At 44.5% G+C, this 13,796-nt stretch overlaps 1 protein-coding gene across 2 annotated transcripts in view; it reads left to right on the top strand.

Moving 5' to 3' along the window:
• Window positions 1-13,796, top strand: part of AKT1 (AKT serine/threonine kinase 1) — a 104,171-nt gene that overhangs the window by 69,128 nt on the left and 21,247 nt on the right. For both annotated transcript variants that reach the window (XM_045016505.1, XM_045016506.1), the window contains exons 10-11: window positions 30-158; window positions 9,308-9,522. In XM_045016505.1, coding sequence (XP_044872440.1) covers window positions 30-158; window positions 9,308-9,522 — 344 coding nt within the window. The remainder of the gene's footprint in view (window positions 1-29; window positions 159-9,307; window positions 9,523-13,796) is intronic.

Here is a 13,796-nt window from a genome sequence, read left to right on the forward strand (position 1 = left end):
GACCATTTTAATTTGGATTTTTATCTAAGTTGGAAAATCTTATGCTGGATAAAGATGGACACATAAAAATAACAGACTTTGGGCTATGCAAAGAAGGTATCAAGGATGGAGCAACAATGAAGACTTTCTGTGGCACTCCAGAATATCTTGCACCAGAGGTACCTTTATTACACCTACCGTACCTAACTATATTCTTAAATAAATGCCATTCTTGAGATAGCAGAGTTATTAAAAATTTCCTGTACTAACTATGCTTTATTTATAAAAAGCGTTTATTTTATGACATAGATAAAAACCTTTTTATTCATTGTTCTGCAAAATTTTGTATAGAGAAATGTTAAATGTTTCACATAGGTTATTTTCTTTCGTCTTTAAGAAGAGAAAAGTACAGTTCACTTCCTGGAGTATATAAAAGTTATCATTATATAGCAGGGTGTATTTTTATATTAAATTTTTAAAATTAAATAGCTATGGAAAAATATATTGAATCTACTTCAAATTTTGTAAAATTAAATGAGTAATATTTGTGATGGATGTGGAACTGCTCTATATAATAATTTATGAACTCTGTCTGTTGATGTGGTTATTGGGATGCTCCCTGTGTGACTATATTGATCTAATTTAATAGGGGTCCGTAAGAAAGAACAAGCAGGCTGGGGAATAGCATGGCTCAAGACAAGCCACTTCTCAGCAAACACTTGAGAGACATTTAGAGACAACGCCAGGACAGGAATAGTCCTGGGAAGCAGAAGATTGAAAGGACTGTGGCAGAGGGTTGAAAAGGAAAACTTGAGGAATTCAGGGAGTGGTGGTTAGGAGGAAGTTGGTCCAGGGGAACCAGATTGAGGGATAGGCATCCAAAGGGGGTATCTGTAGACAGGGGCGGCTCCAGGCACCAGCACGCAAAGCGCATGTCTGGGGCGGCAAGCCACGGGGGGCGCTCTGCCGGTCGCCGCGAGGGTGGCAGGCAGGTTGCCTTCGGCGGCATGCCTGCAGAGGGTCCTCTGGTCCCGCAGCTTCGGCGGACCTCCCGCAGCCATGCCGCCGAATCCGCGGGACCAGGGACCTCCCGCAGGCAAGCCGCCGAAGGCAGCCTGCCTGCCGTGCTTGGGGCGGCAAAATACCTAGAGCCGCCCCTGTCTGAAGAAGTTACCCTCTTAGGTTACCATCAGAGGATGGTAAGACTTTAGGTAAAATAGACTGATGTTCTAAAATCTGTTCTTTTTTAAGTGATGTCCCTGTGGGTGCTTTTGTGCCCCTGTGCCTCTAGTCGGAGAATTTTGACAGCAGTACCCATTCAGGCTGCACATGCACTCTCCTTGTATTGTGCCTGTAACGGCAGTTAACTAGCTGCCAACCCCCTGTCAGTGCCTTCTCAACTGCCCTTGCTCCGAGTCAGAGCTTCGGCAGTGCCTCTGTACGACTTACCTTTAAATTTAGGATTAGCTGTATAGTGTAGTAGATTGAATAGTTAGGTAGAATTCGTTTCCTATCCCTTTTCTTTTTTCTCCCCATTTAAAAAAAATTTTTTTTACTTTGTTTTCATTCACCCCTCTCAGGGATAATTTTACCCGTGAATGCCCGGGTCTCCGGGCTTTAAATGTTGCCTCTCCTGCTGAGAGGCAATTCCAGTCTCGGCCTAGTGTGTCTGCTGCTTGGGGGAAACATATGTACCTCAGAAGTGCTTTCATTGCCAAAGAGGGGGCCTTAAACTCATCCTCATGGAGAAATCTCTCCACCCAGCCTCCGACCCAGGATCACAAACTCCTCTTGGTCGCACACCTTGGCTTATGACAGACTTCCCTCACTGACTCTGCACAGGAAGGACCTGTCTCCCAGAAAAAGGACGAAGAAGAGAGCTACCACTTCTCCTATGAAAGGAGCCTTGAAAAAGACGTGTTCTCCAACTCTCCATATTATCAGTACAAACCACGCCATGGCTAAGTACCTACAAGTCAGCAGGATCTTCCAGTAACACTAAAGCCAAAGACGGTAAGCGGGCAGGCTCTCAGAAGGATGGCAGGGACAAGACTACCCCTTCTACCATGACACCGACTGCAGCAACTAAACAGTCGGTACTGAGCACCTCTGCAGTGCCTCAGCTTATGGCGCCATCTCCTGGCCCTCTGGCACATAGTGCAGAGACAGCGGTACCAAAGTGTACTTTACGTCCTTCGGTATAGACACGATCAGCACCGATTCTCCTGGTGGCTCAACACCTCCTGGTACCAAAACAATTCCCGGTACTGCAACAATTACAGATTCTTGAGATCTCTTTTGGAACACAACAGTTTTTCTGACATAAGGACTTAGTGGTTGCTGTGGCACCGGAATCATCTCTTCACGGTACTGATATAGCACTGGTACATTCAGCACCGTTACACAGACAGACAAACAGATATGCCTCTCCTTTTTCCAGTGAGGACGACGACGATGAGGAGGGGAGATGTTTATTCCTCACACCACTCTTCACCTATCCAGGGAATCGACAGACCAGATCTTTAGGAACAGCCAGGACACCGCTCCAGAGCTGGTACCCAAGGGCGGTATGGACATCCATGGATGCCACCACCAGTGTCATTCCTGCCACAGTGGCCATATTGGGACCCGGAGGCAACATTACTACAAGCCTCCCAGTACCTCCAGGGAAAGGCAGAGACGCACCCCATCAGCATCAGAGGAGGGGCTCCCATGAGCTCCCTGAGGAGACTTTTGAGGAAACAGAGGAGGCTCTAGATTAAGGAGTCCACTTCTGCAACTAACACCTCCTGTTCCTCTCCAGATGAGACTATCATGCTTCTGCTACCTACAACAGAGACGATTTTAAGCAGTTTCAGGGATTGTTTAAAAGAATTGCAGACATGCTCCAAATCCCCCTGGAAGAGGTTGCTAAGTCCCAGTACAAGTTGGTGGACATATCACACACGTCAGCCTCCTGCAAAATAGCCCTTCCTATAATGAGGCACTCATGGATCCTGCCAAGACCAGCTGCCAGACACCCACAACAATCCCCTATTATGTAACAGGGCGGATAAGAAGTGTTGCGTCCCATCGAAGGACCTAGAATTCTATTTTCACACCCCCAGCCAGACTCATAGAAGCTGTCAACGAGCAGGGCAGACAACACTATTCAAGCACCACCCCAGATGATAGAGTGGAAAAGATTGCATCTTTTTGGTCACCAGGCCTATTCATCAGCAACATTGTAGTTCAGAATAGCCAACTATGAAGCCTTGATGGCAAAATACAATCACACAAAAAACTCCAAACTGTTTGAATTTAGTAACTTTATCCCTGAAGACAAAAAGGAGCAATTTAGGTCAGTCATTTCTGAAGGCCATCTCCTGGCAAGAACAGATCTGCAGGCATCCTTAGACTCAGCAAACACAGTGGCAAGATCTATTGCAACTGCCATAGTAATGCAATGTGCCCCTTGGCTCCTCCTGTCTGGATTTCCAAAGGAGGTGCAATCCACCAGAGAGGATCTTCCCTTTGAAGGTCCAAAACTATTTGCAGGTAAGACCAACAAGTCCCTCCACGCATTGAAAGACTCTAAACCAACTCTTTGGTTTTTAGGCATCTACATACCTGCAGAAAAATGAAAACAGGGCATATATTACCCATCACAACACTCAAGACCAGTGCCTTACACAGAACCGCAGAGGCAGTATGACGCGCAGAGGCAAAGAACCACAAGATGTAGGCCACTCCCATCTCAATCGCCTACATCACAACATCCTGGACTGAAACATCAAATTTGATGGTTTGGTTGACGGTCTGAGAGACCTCCCCCAATTCCAGTTGCTGAAACCTCTTTCTACCAACCATCCCTCTACAGACCATTTGACACCATTCTGCCCAGCATGGCTAATTATTACTTCAGACAAATGGGTGCTGGAAATTTATCACCATCAGTTAGTCCATCCAGTTCACCTCCATTCCCCCCACCTACCCTCACGAGCACCTTCTGAGGCATGAAGTAGACCATCTCCTGCACTTGGGTGCAGTAAAACCAGTGTTGGTACAACACAGAGGGAAGGGCCTTTATTCCCATTATTTGTTAATCTAGAAAAAGACCGGGGGTTGGAGGCCCATTCTTGAACTGAGAAACATAAACAAATTTGTCAAAACACATTTATCAGGATGGTTACTTTAGCAACAGTAATCTCATGAGGGAACTGGTTTTTGGCCCTTGACCTACAAGACTCATACTTTCATGTCACCAGACATCCATCACACAGGCGGTTCCTCCAGTTTGTTTTGGGACAAGATCACTATCAGTACAAGGTACTGCTCTTTGGCCTCTCCACAGCCCCCCGAGTTTTTTCCAAAGTTCTAGCAGTGACAGTGGCCCATCTATGCAAGCAAGGGGTCATGATATACCCATATTTAGACGGCTGTCTGCTCAAAGCCCCCACTTGGGAAGAAGCCATACAAAAGACAACGTCACTCTTTTCAAAACTCGGTCTTCAAATAAACATTCAAAAGTCAACAGTGACACCAGTACAAGAACTATAATTCATTGGGGTTCATTAGAACTTGTTAGCGGTGAAAGCTTCCCTACTGCCACACAGATTTGTCACTATAGTGTATCTGATCAGCGCTACAGTGAACAGTCCAAACCTCTTCCAGGACTTGCCTCCAACTACTAGGCCACCAGACCTCTGTTTGAACCCTAGGCTGCATGTTCACTATTACACCTTTCAATGAAAGTAGCCTTCCTTGTCACCATCACATCCACAAGACGCAAAGGAGAATTTTCAAGAACAAGGTCACTCTAAGATGGAATCCTAAATTTCTACCTAATGTACCCTCTGCGTTCCACCTCAACTAACCTATCAATCTTCCTGCATTCTTCCCTAAGCTTCATAAGAACAGGCAAGAAGAGGCACTTCATTCTCTAGATGTCAGAAGGGCACTAGCCTTTTATCTCAAAAGGACTAAACCATTCAGGTAGGCACCAAAACTGTTTCTCTCAACTACACAGAGATCTAAAGGAGAAGCTATATCTAAGGAGAGACTCTCCAAATGGATTTCAGGGTGCATTCATCTCTGCTACAGCCTAGACGAACTGCAACCCCCACTGGGGGGTTAGAACGCATTCTACCAAGTCGCTTTCCATGTCGGTAGCCTTCCTTAATGCTGTGCCTATTACGGACATATGTAAAGCAGCCACTTGGTCCTCAGCCCACACATTCATTCAGCACTACACAATTGAGCAAGATTCGACGTCTGACACTTTATTAGGACTCACGGTCCTAACATCGGTCACAGATCCAACTCTGAAGCTCCTCCCTTCCACTGAGGGACACCGCTCTACAGTCACCTGAAGTGGAGCACCCATAAGGACAGCACTCGAAGAAGCAGCGAGGGTTGCTCACCTCGTGCAGTAACTGAGGTTCTTCGAGATGTATGTCTCTGTGGGTGCGCCACTACCCACCTTCCTCCCCTCTACTTTGGAGTTTTTGCAAGGTCCTCTGCAGTTGAGAAGGAACTGAGGTGGGGGTTGGCCACCTAGTGCTAGTTAACTGCCGCTACAGGTGCGAAACGGGGAGAGCCCATGCGCAGCCCAACTGGGTACTGCTGTCAAAGTTCTCTGACTAGAGGCATGGGGCGCCCAGTCACCTGAAGTGGAGCACCCACAGGGACACACATCTTGAAGAACCTCAGCTACTACACAAGGTGAGTGACCCTCTCTTTTGCTCTAAATGCTTTTATTCCTTCTGCAAAATAAACCATCCTTTAGGAAAGTTGTTTTGTCACTGTGTAACTCTGGTCAGAGACTCCCAAAGGGAAGAACTGCAGGTTGTCAGAGCTCACTCAGACTTGCTGAGTATGCATGATTGATACACAGGGTTGATGGTCTAAGGCCCAGTCTAATTAGAGGTAGAATAGCGGAATTTGGGCCTGGGATTCGTAAAGGCACAAGGTCTGACACCTGAGAGACTAGGTAGGAGACAGAGGTGCAGCTAGCCGTACCATTATAGAGCTATATATATATTCCCCAAAGTGAATAGTGTACCATCCTTTTCTGGAAGGAACAATACAGACAGATAATTTGTGTTCAAAAGTTTACATTTCTTTGTACTAAAGAAATTTTGCAGAACATAAATTAGCAGAAATGTTTACATGACTTTCCTCTTTAAAACTTTTTAAACATTTCCCCTGAACTGTTTGCAGTCTAGACAGTGGAGCACTGTGCTAGTGCACAACAGCATGAAAATGAAACCATGGCTCCATTTCACTCTTTGTCCAAGCTGGGTGAAATGCACAAAGTAAACAGTCTTTCAGTTATAGCAGCTTAAGGCACAAGTACAGAAATTGATTATGTGGAAAAGTTACCTTTGGGAAACATTACTTTTGTTTTTGTTTTGTTCCACTGATGGCTCTTGTCCTTTCTGGAGGCTTCTGTTTATACTCTCCTCCTACACAGCAGTGGCAGGGAAGGCAGCTGTGTTCATTTTTTCCAGCTCTTTGTACAGGCATCCAGCTGCTTCATTGAAATGAAGAACCTGGACACCTGTCAAAGTAGCTTGAAGCAAGGAGATGGAGCTAGCCTCATGATGCCTGCCAGCTCTCATGGACAACCAGAAGCTCCTTGTGAATCATCAGTGGTCCATAGTTTGAGAAGCACTGACACAAAGAGTTATCAGTAAACAGCTAAAGCAGTTTGTTGTTTACAAATATGGCTTTAAATCTGCCATTGTCTCTTTTAAAAGCAATGTTAAACTTTAGCCTCTGATTATAACTGCGGATTTTGTGGGCCAGTGAAAGACTGGGCAAATCTCATTGGAGATTATTTAACTTTTGAATTTTTTCCTGATGCGGAATGTGTGAGAAGCAGCCATGGAATGTCTCTATATGGATTACCCCTCAATCATTTTACTTCTAATATTTTCTTTTAATATTTATAATGATCTGGCTTAACCATAACCCAGAAGGACAAATCCTCTTGACTAACCTAGCTCACTCCCTTCATTGCAAATCCCAGCCATGGGTAGGAGTGTTAAATTCTGAAGGCTTTTGTCATCTGGCTGATAGCATGCAGAAAATCTGGAAATTGTGCGTGAATGAGTATTCTGTATGTTTAAGGTCATGTATCCTTAAAAGTAGGGGTCTCTTCTTCTCTCTATTTGTAACTTGAATCCAGCATAAAAGTGTGTTTATACAGTTGTTGGATAGTTGTTTTTAGGTTCATATTGGAATCTTGTGCATGGATGGCAGTGACTGAACTGCATCAGCTTTGATGTGTCAGATATATTGATGACTATCCTGTTTACAGCTGTTGTGTCTTCTCTTGTAAATTCCATCACACAGCTGCCAAGAACTGTTATGAACTGATCATCTGCTTAATTTAAGTTAAATGACCTTGTTACCTATTGCTTCCCATTTACCATGCACATTGCAATAAATCTTGGGGATATAAATACCTTTCATGCTACTTGTATATTATTTTTTCTCTTCTCAGTTGTGAACATATTTAAAGTAAGACTAAATTGTTGTCCTGTTTTGTATAAACATTAATATAAGCACTGCGGTGTTTGTGAGAAGTATTTTTTACTTTTAAAAATGAGGATTGGTTCTAGTTCTGTGCTGTATGGAGGTAAGAAATTCAGGGTTCTAGTTAGTAATCTGAATTATAACTAGTGTTCTTTTAGTATCTTGGCCAAATTATCATTGCTGCATTTTAGAAGGCCTAATTTTGTAGGACTTGATTTAAAGAAAAAATTATTCCTATTGTGTATCTAGCAGCAATGTGTCTACTTTATTTTAAGTAACCTAAGTGGTTTAGAATTAACAAGAAGTGCTTAGTGAAAGGGTGTGGCTCAGAAATATGGCTAACTGCATTATCACACAATATCTCCTGTGAAGTTAGAGCCTGTGATTTCTCATAAAGGATGAGGCTGGCTCCTGGAATCCTGGCAGACAAGCAGCTGTGTTGGTCTTATACATATATGGGGCAGCTGTAGAACCAGCTGTCGTTTGGTGTGAATCATACAGCAAGAGATGCTGTAAATAGACCTGTGTGGGGTAATCTAATACCTGACAGCCTTTGGGTTTTTACTGCAGGACTTTTTTTCTGGTTCAGATAATTTTTAAGGCAGAGTACTAAATAATTAGTGAATATATATAGAGAGAGAACACAATTTTTTACAAAGAAAATTGATTTTTCTTGATTTTTCTATTTATCCACAGGATCTTATTAATTAATTCATAAAGCACCAGATCCTGCTCCCATGGAAGTTAGTCAGTTGGCTCTTTGGTCCTGATTCCCAATGAAGACTTTTATTTCTGAGCATAAATGGTTCTGAAGTGCAGTTCTGTAAACTGGGTAGGCACTGACACTGCATGGCACTAAAGAATGAACAAACAGTGCTTTTACCTCGTACCAGTGATAAGCAGTAAAGTGCAGAATTGTAAGGAGAGTAAAGCTATCAAATATCATGTAACCCAACCCAAACCTGGGGATACAATTAGGTAAAAGAAAATTGTAATAGTAGATTTTCTCCACTGTGAGAGAGAAACAATTTTTTTTTCGTGAACATCTGTGTGTGTATAGTAAGGAGACTGCAAATTGAAAAGATTTAGGGCCAGATTTTCAAAAGCACATGGCTCCTATTTAGGGCAACATAAAGGCCAGAAGTGCAAAAGAGAACTGAGCTATTTTGAATCTTTGGCCCTTATAGTTTAATTCAGATCAGCAATTCTTCTAAAACTTGCAAGCAGTCTTTCATGGGTCGCAGCATAGCTTTTCTGGTGAGAATAAAGAAAATGCACACGTTGACCTGGAGAGGGAACAGATATGATTGTAGCTTTGGAGCAACAGGTTAATCAGTCCTCTCCTGCCCCCCAAATGGCATCCTGTTTTTTAAAATGGGGCCCCATTTGGAATGGTTTCTAATGAATAAGTTAGGATTTAACAGCTGGCTTTGTAATCTGAGAACAGACTTGAGTTCTCAGCCTCTAGGCATTAGAAGGTTATGCATATCATGGAAGTAATGTGTGTGTGTGTGTGTGTGTGTGTGTGTGTGTGTGTGTGTGTCGGGGGGGTGTGTGTGTGCCATCTCTCGCTAGCCTTCTTTCCTTCTTGCTTGCCTAGAGCGTTCCTTGTTGATAAATCATTGGTGTGCATTAGTGTCAGTTGTCTGCAACAGGATCTGCTCTCTCGGCTGCAGCACTTATGCTGTGCCTGCAGAGTTGTGAAATGCATGAAAATGAATATAATAGTATAAGTCCTGTCACTTGAATTCCCTGCGTGTTCACAGCATAGGAATACGAACTAAAGCTGTTCTCTACGTTTCTGCAGGTGCTGGAAGATAATGACTATGGTCGTGCAGTGGACTGGTGGGGCTTAGGAGTCGTAATGTATGAAATGATGTGTGGCCGGCTCCCTTTCTACAATCAGGACCATGAGAAGCTCTTTGAACTTATCCTCATGGAGGAGATTAGGTTTCCACGCACTTTGTCACCTGAAGCAAAATCTCTTCTGTCAGGTTTGCTGAAGAAGGATCCTAAGCAAAGGTGAGACCGTTTTTTAAAAATCAAACATTTTAATTTCTTTGGTCTTCTGATGATAGCTGTGGCTGCATTTCTTCTTTGGGTCCACCACATCAGAACAAACACAGGGGCACAATCAGCTGAGGTACCAAACAAAAAAGAACACACATGACTGTCCAGTTGATTTCAGAAAATGAGTTTCTCTCCAGTGTTGTGGTTGGAAAGACCCACACAATCAGAGCAAGGTGTGCATTCAACCACACTTTGTATATGGTCATTTTCACTAAGGGCTAGTCTACACTGGCAGTGTTAAAGCGCTGTCGTGGCAGAGCACTGGGGGAGAGCTCTCCCAGCGCTCTAAAAATCCCACCTCCAAGAGGGGCAAAGCTATCAGCACTGATGCACTTGCCTACACTGGTGCTTTGAAGCGCTGAAATTTGCTGCACTCAGTGGGGTGTTTTTTCACACCCCCGAGGGAGAAAGTTGCAGTGCTGTAAAGTGCCAGTGTAGACAAGCCCTAAGTAAACACACGAAAAGGGAAAAGGTGTTTTCCCCTCTAATTTCTTTCAGTGTTTGAGATAAGTGTGATTTTTTTTTCTCAATGACTGTGTCCCTTTAAACATTGCAGATTTATCAGGAACTAATAGTAGTTGAAAGATAACAAACTGGTTTCTTCTTTATTGTTTTAAATGTTGATACAGACTGGGTACTCCAAATGGCAACAGGAAGCAAATGCAGTAATAGAGAGTATTTGCAAAATACCCTGACTGCCATTATATTGTACAGAAGGCTATAACCCAAACAAACCACATAACCCATTCTAGATCACAGCAAACATGACTTTTGCATGCTCTACAGTGACTGCTTTCACCTCTACAATTTTATTTTCTGTTTCGTAGTTCCATGTTGAATCAGGGGACTGTTAGCAGCACTGCTCTGCAACTTAGTGGGTAGATGGTGTTAGAATATATGGAGATATTGCTATCTCACAGAGCTAGAAGGGACCCTGAAAAATCATTGAGTCCAGCCCCCTGCCTTCACTAGCAGGACCAAGTACTGATTTTTGCCCCAGATCCCTAAGTGGCCCCCTCAAGGATTGAACTCACAACCCTGGGTTTAGCAGGCCAATGCTCAAACCACTGAGCTATCGCTCCCCCTGTGCTGTGTAGTTGGCCCTCTTTCTCTGCTCCCTTCTTGTTGGTTTTTTAATGATAACCGTAAGTGAAAGACTTCATACGCAACAAACAGTACAATAGTGCAGGATTACAAACCTTCCCACAGTGACCTAGCACTGCTTACAACCAACTGCACCACTGCCAGTCACACACGTACAAAAATAACATCTGTCCCCAGAAAACTGAGGTTGACCCTGAAATTGAGACTTTTAAAAGAATGTAAGGTGCGGGTTTTTTGGTCTGTCCTTTTATTTTTATTTTTTTTATTTTTATTTTTTTTTAACTTCCCATGCCCAGACTCCTGTGTGCATGTGACATTAGTCTTGCCAAGTCTCACAAATGTATAGCAAGGTGACTGGCCCCCCCGCTGGAGGACCCCACTTAGTTCGGGGCCCCACTGTGGTAGGTACAAACACTTAGTAAGACCCAGGCCCTGCAAGGGATCAATCTGGTTCAAAGCATAATGGTGATACACCTCTACCCCGATAGAACGCAAGCCGATATAACACGAATTCGGATATAATGCAGTAAAGCAGCAGGGAGCCCCAGGCCCTTTAAAGCGCCACCCGAGCCCCGCTGCTTTACCGTGTTATATCCAAATTTGTGTGGAGCCCCAGGCCCTTTAAATCACCGCCCAAGCCCCGCTGCCAGAGCTCCAGCGGTGATTTAAAGGGCCCGGGGCTCCCCGCAGCGGCTGGAGCCCCGGGCCCTTTAAATCACCACCGGGGAAGCTCTTGCCGGTACGCCGTACCAAACCAAACCCGATATAACGTGGTCTCACCTATTAGGCGGTGAGATTTTTTGGCTCTTGAGGACTGCGTTATATCGGGGTAGAGGTGTACTAGGAACTGGAACTGGGACTTGCCATACTGGTGCAGAGGCTACCAAACATCCATCAGATGGGAACAATTTTTAATCCCTTCTGAGCTGGGTAGGATCCAAACCGCTAACCTACAAATGAGAGATTCTGTAGTTTATTAGCAATACCCTGAGGAATCCAATCGCTATTAAACACTAACATTGGACCTGTGAGAATGAGGCTGCGTTCCAGAAAAGTTTGCATCTTAGATCAAGTTCTCCCCTTTCTGTAGCTTATGCAGGCAGCCTCTTCCAATCTCTGGAAACACAGGCAAAATCTCCTTCAAGCTTCTCTCAGTCTGCCACACCCCCTTAATGGAGCAACTCCTCTTAACCAAAATACAAACAATAAAATAAATATTAACACAACATTCAATTCACTTCTAGATGCAATGTTTTCAGTATAAAATAGTTCCAATTATTACTCCAAGGTTCTTATGCTAACTTTACTGTTGTATATGTTTTCACTTCCACATGAATCATCATCAGCAGGGTTTGAATATACAACCTTCTGATCCATAGAACAGTGGTTCTCAAACTTTTTTTTCCGCAGACCACTTGAAAATTGCTGAGAGTCTCGGCGGACCACTTAATGATCTTTCCAACTATTGTAAAGCGCTTTGGATAAAAGCGCTATATAAAAAAACGTTAATAATAATTAACCTTTTTTTTTTTGTTCTACAAATAAAAGCACACAACTCTTCTTTTAATATCAGCAGTCTTACCTTTCTAAAGCGATGGCTGTGCCCTCTCCCCCCTGCCACGGCAGCCCCCGAGCTGGGGCTGGGAAGGAGGGGGGTCTCTCCCCAGCAGCTCCAACCCTGGAGCTGGGGAAAGTCGCCTCTTTCGCTGGCTGCCGCAGCCCCGCACATCCCGAATTCCCCCCACCCCCTCTTTTAGTCCCACTTCCCCCTCCCACCTACCCCTTATTCCCCCCAAGGCCACCACTCATCTTACATGTGCATCTTCTCCAGGGTCCAGGCACCTAATAAGTGGAGCCACGCCTTTATTGAGGTGGGTGGCCCTTCATTTTCTTGTGTGCGGCCGCCCAGGTGTGCACCCTAGAAGGGACTATCTGCGGACCACAGTTTGAGAACCTCTGCCATAGTACATAGATATCTTCAGTGTCAGCTATAGGAATAAGCAGGGAGGCAGAAAGGATGCTGTTATTCTCTGTGGACTAGCCTATACCAGGAGGCATGACGTGCACACTGCTAGTTACTTTACACAAGTATACATGACATAAATATTTGAGAGACAGCTGTGGAACAATGGCGGTCAGAATTCTTGGTTTCTCTGCCCTGCTCTGGGGTCAGACTGTGGCGTAGTGGTTACAGACAGAATAGGCAGATGTAACAATGACTCTGTTTGGGTCATCTGCAGGGAACTGAACCTGGGACCTGTGGATGAAGTATGGCCCTATATTAGTTGAGCAAAGGAGCCATGTCTCTTAGTATCAAAGCAGTATCACGTCGTACGTTCCTAGATGTGGTCCAGCTCTTAGAGAGTGACACAGGCTATATTAGTGTAGGTTATAGAAGCATGTAATTTGGCGTTTTCCTCCTGAAAGACTTGTGTGGAAAAGTGGCTGAGATTTGGATCTCTGAGACCTGGTGTCACAGCCCTGGTCGAGCAACCCTTTGCTGAACACTCCCCAGGCTGGTGTGTTTGGACCCACACATTGGGCCTGTGTACTTTCAAGCTTCTTTGAGCCACAGTAGACTTCCGCCATTATGTCTGGCTCTTGCCTCTGGAATGCTTCCTGGTCCCAGACTCTGTCAGGTATCCTTTTTTAGAAGTGGGATCCCACAGCCCCGCTGCCCTAGGCAAGGCCCCAAGACCTGTGCTGAATCCTCCAGGTCTCCCAGTGGCTTAAGCAAAGCCTTATTCCTCTTACGCACATGCTGGTTTATAGTTTATCCCTTCAGGGACATGTGACAGTGAAGCCAATAGACACAGACTTTGCAGAAGGATATCTCAAACAATTTTCTTTAGACTGCACAAGAGATATGCAGATCCCTGAAAAATAATAAACACCAGTATGCCATTTCCTGCTTCACTTTCCTCACCGCTCTTGAGCATTCTTTGGGATGTGGTCGGAGTCTTCGAAGGAGTCCAGGATCCTTTCTCCTCCAGAACATAGTCTTCTTTCAGACCCCTGAAGCCACCATCCTTCAGCTCAGCCAGTCCGGCAGTGAAAAAGGTTCCATGTCTCTCAAAAAAAAGTCTTTGTTCCTCTCTCTCAAATTTCTCAGCCTCTGGGGT

The sequence above is a fragment of the Mauremys mutica genome, chromosome 4 (assembly GCF_020497125.1).
Source record: "Mauremys mutica isolate MM-2020 ecotype Southern chromosome 4, ASM2049712v1, whole genome shotgun sequence".
Lineage (NCBI taxonomy): Eukaryota > Metazoa > Chordata > Testudines > Geoemydidae > Mauremys > Mauremys mutica.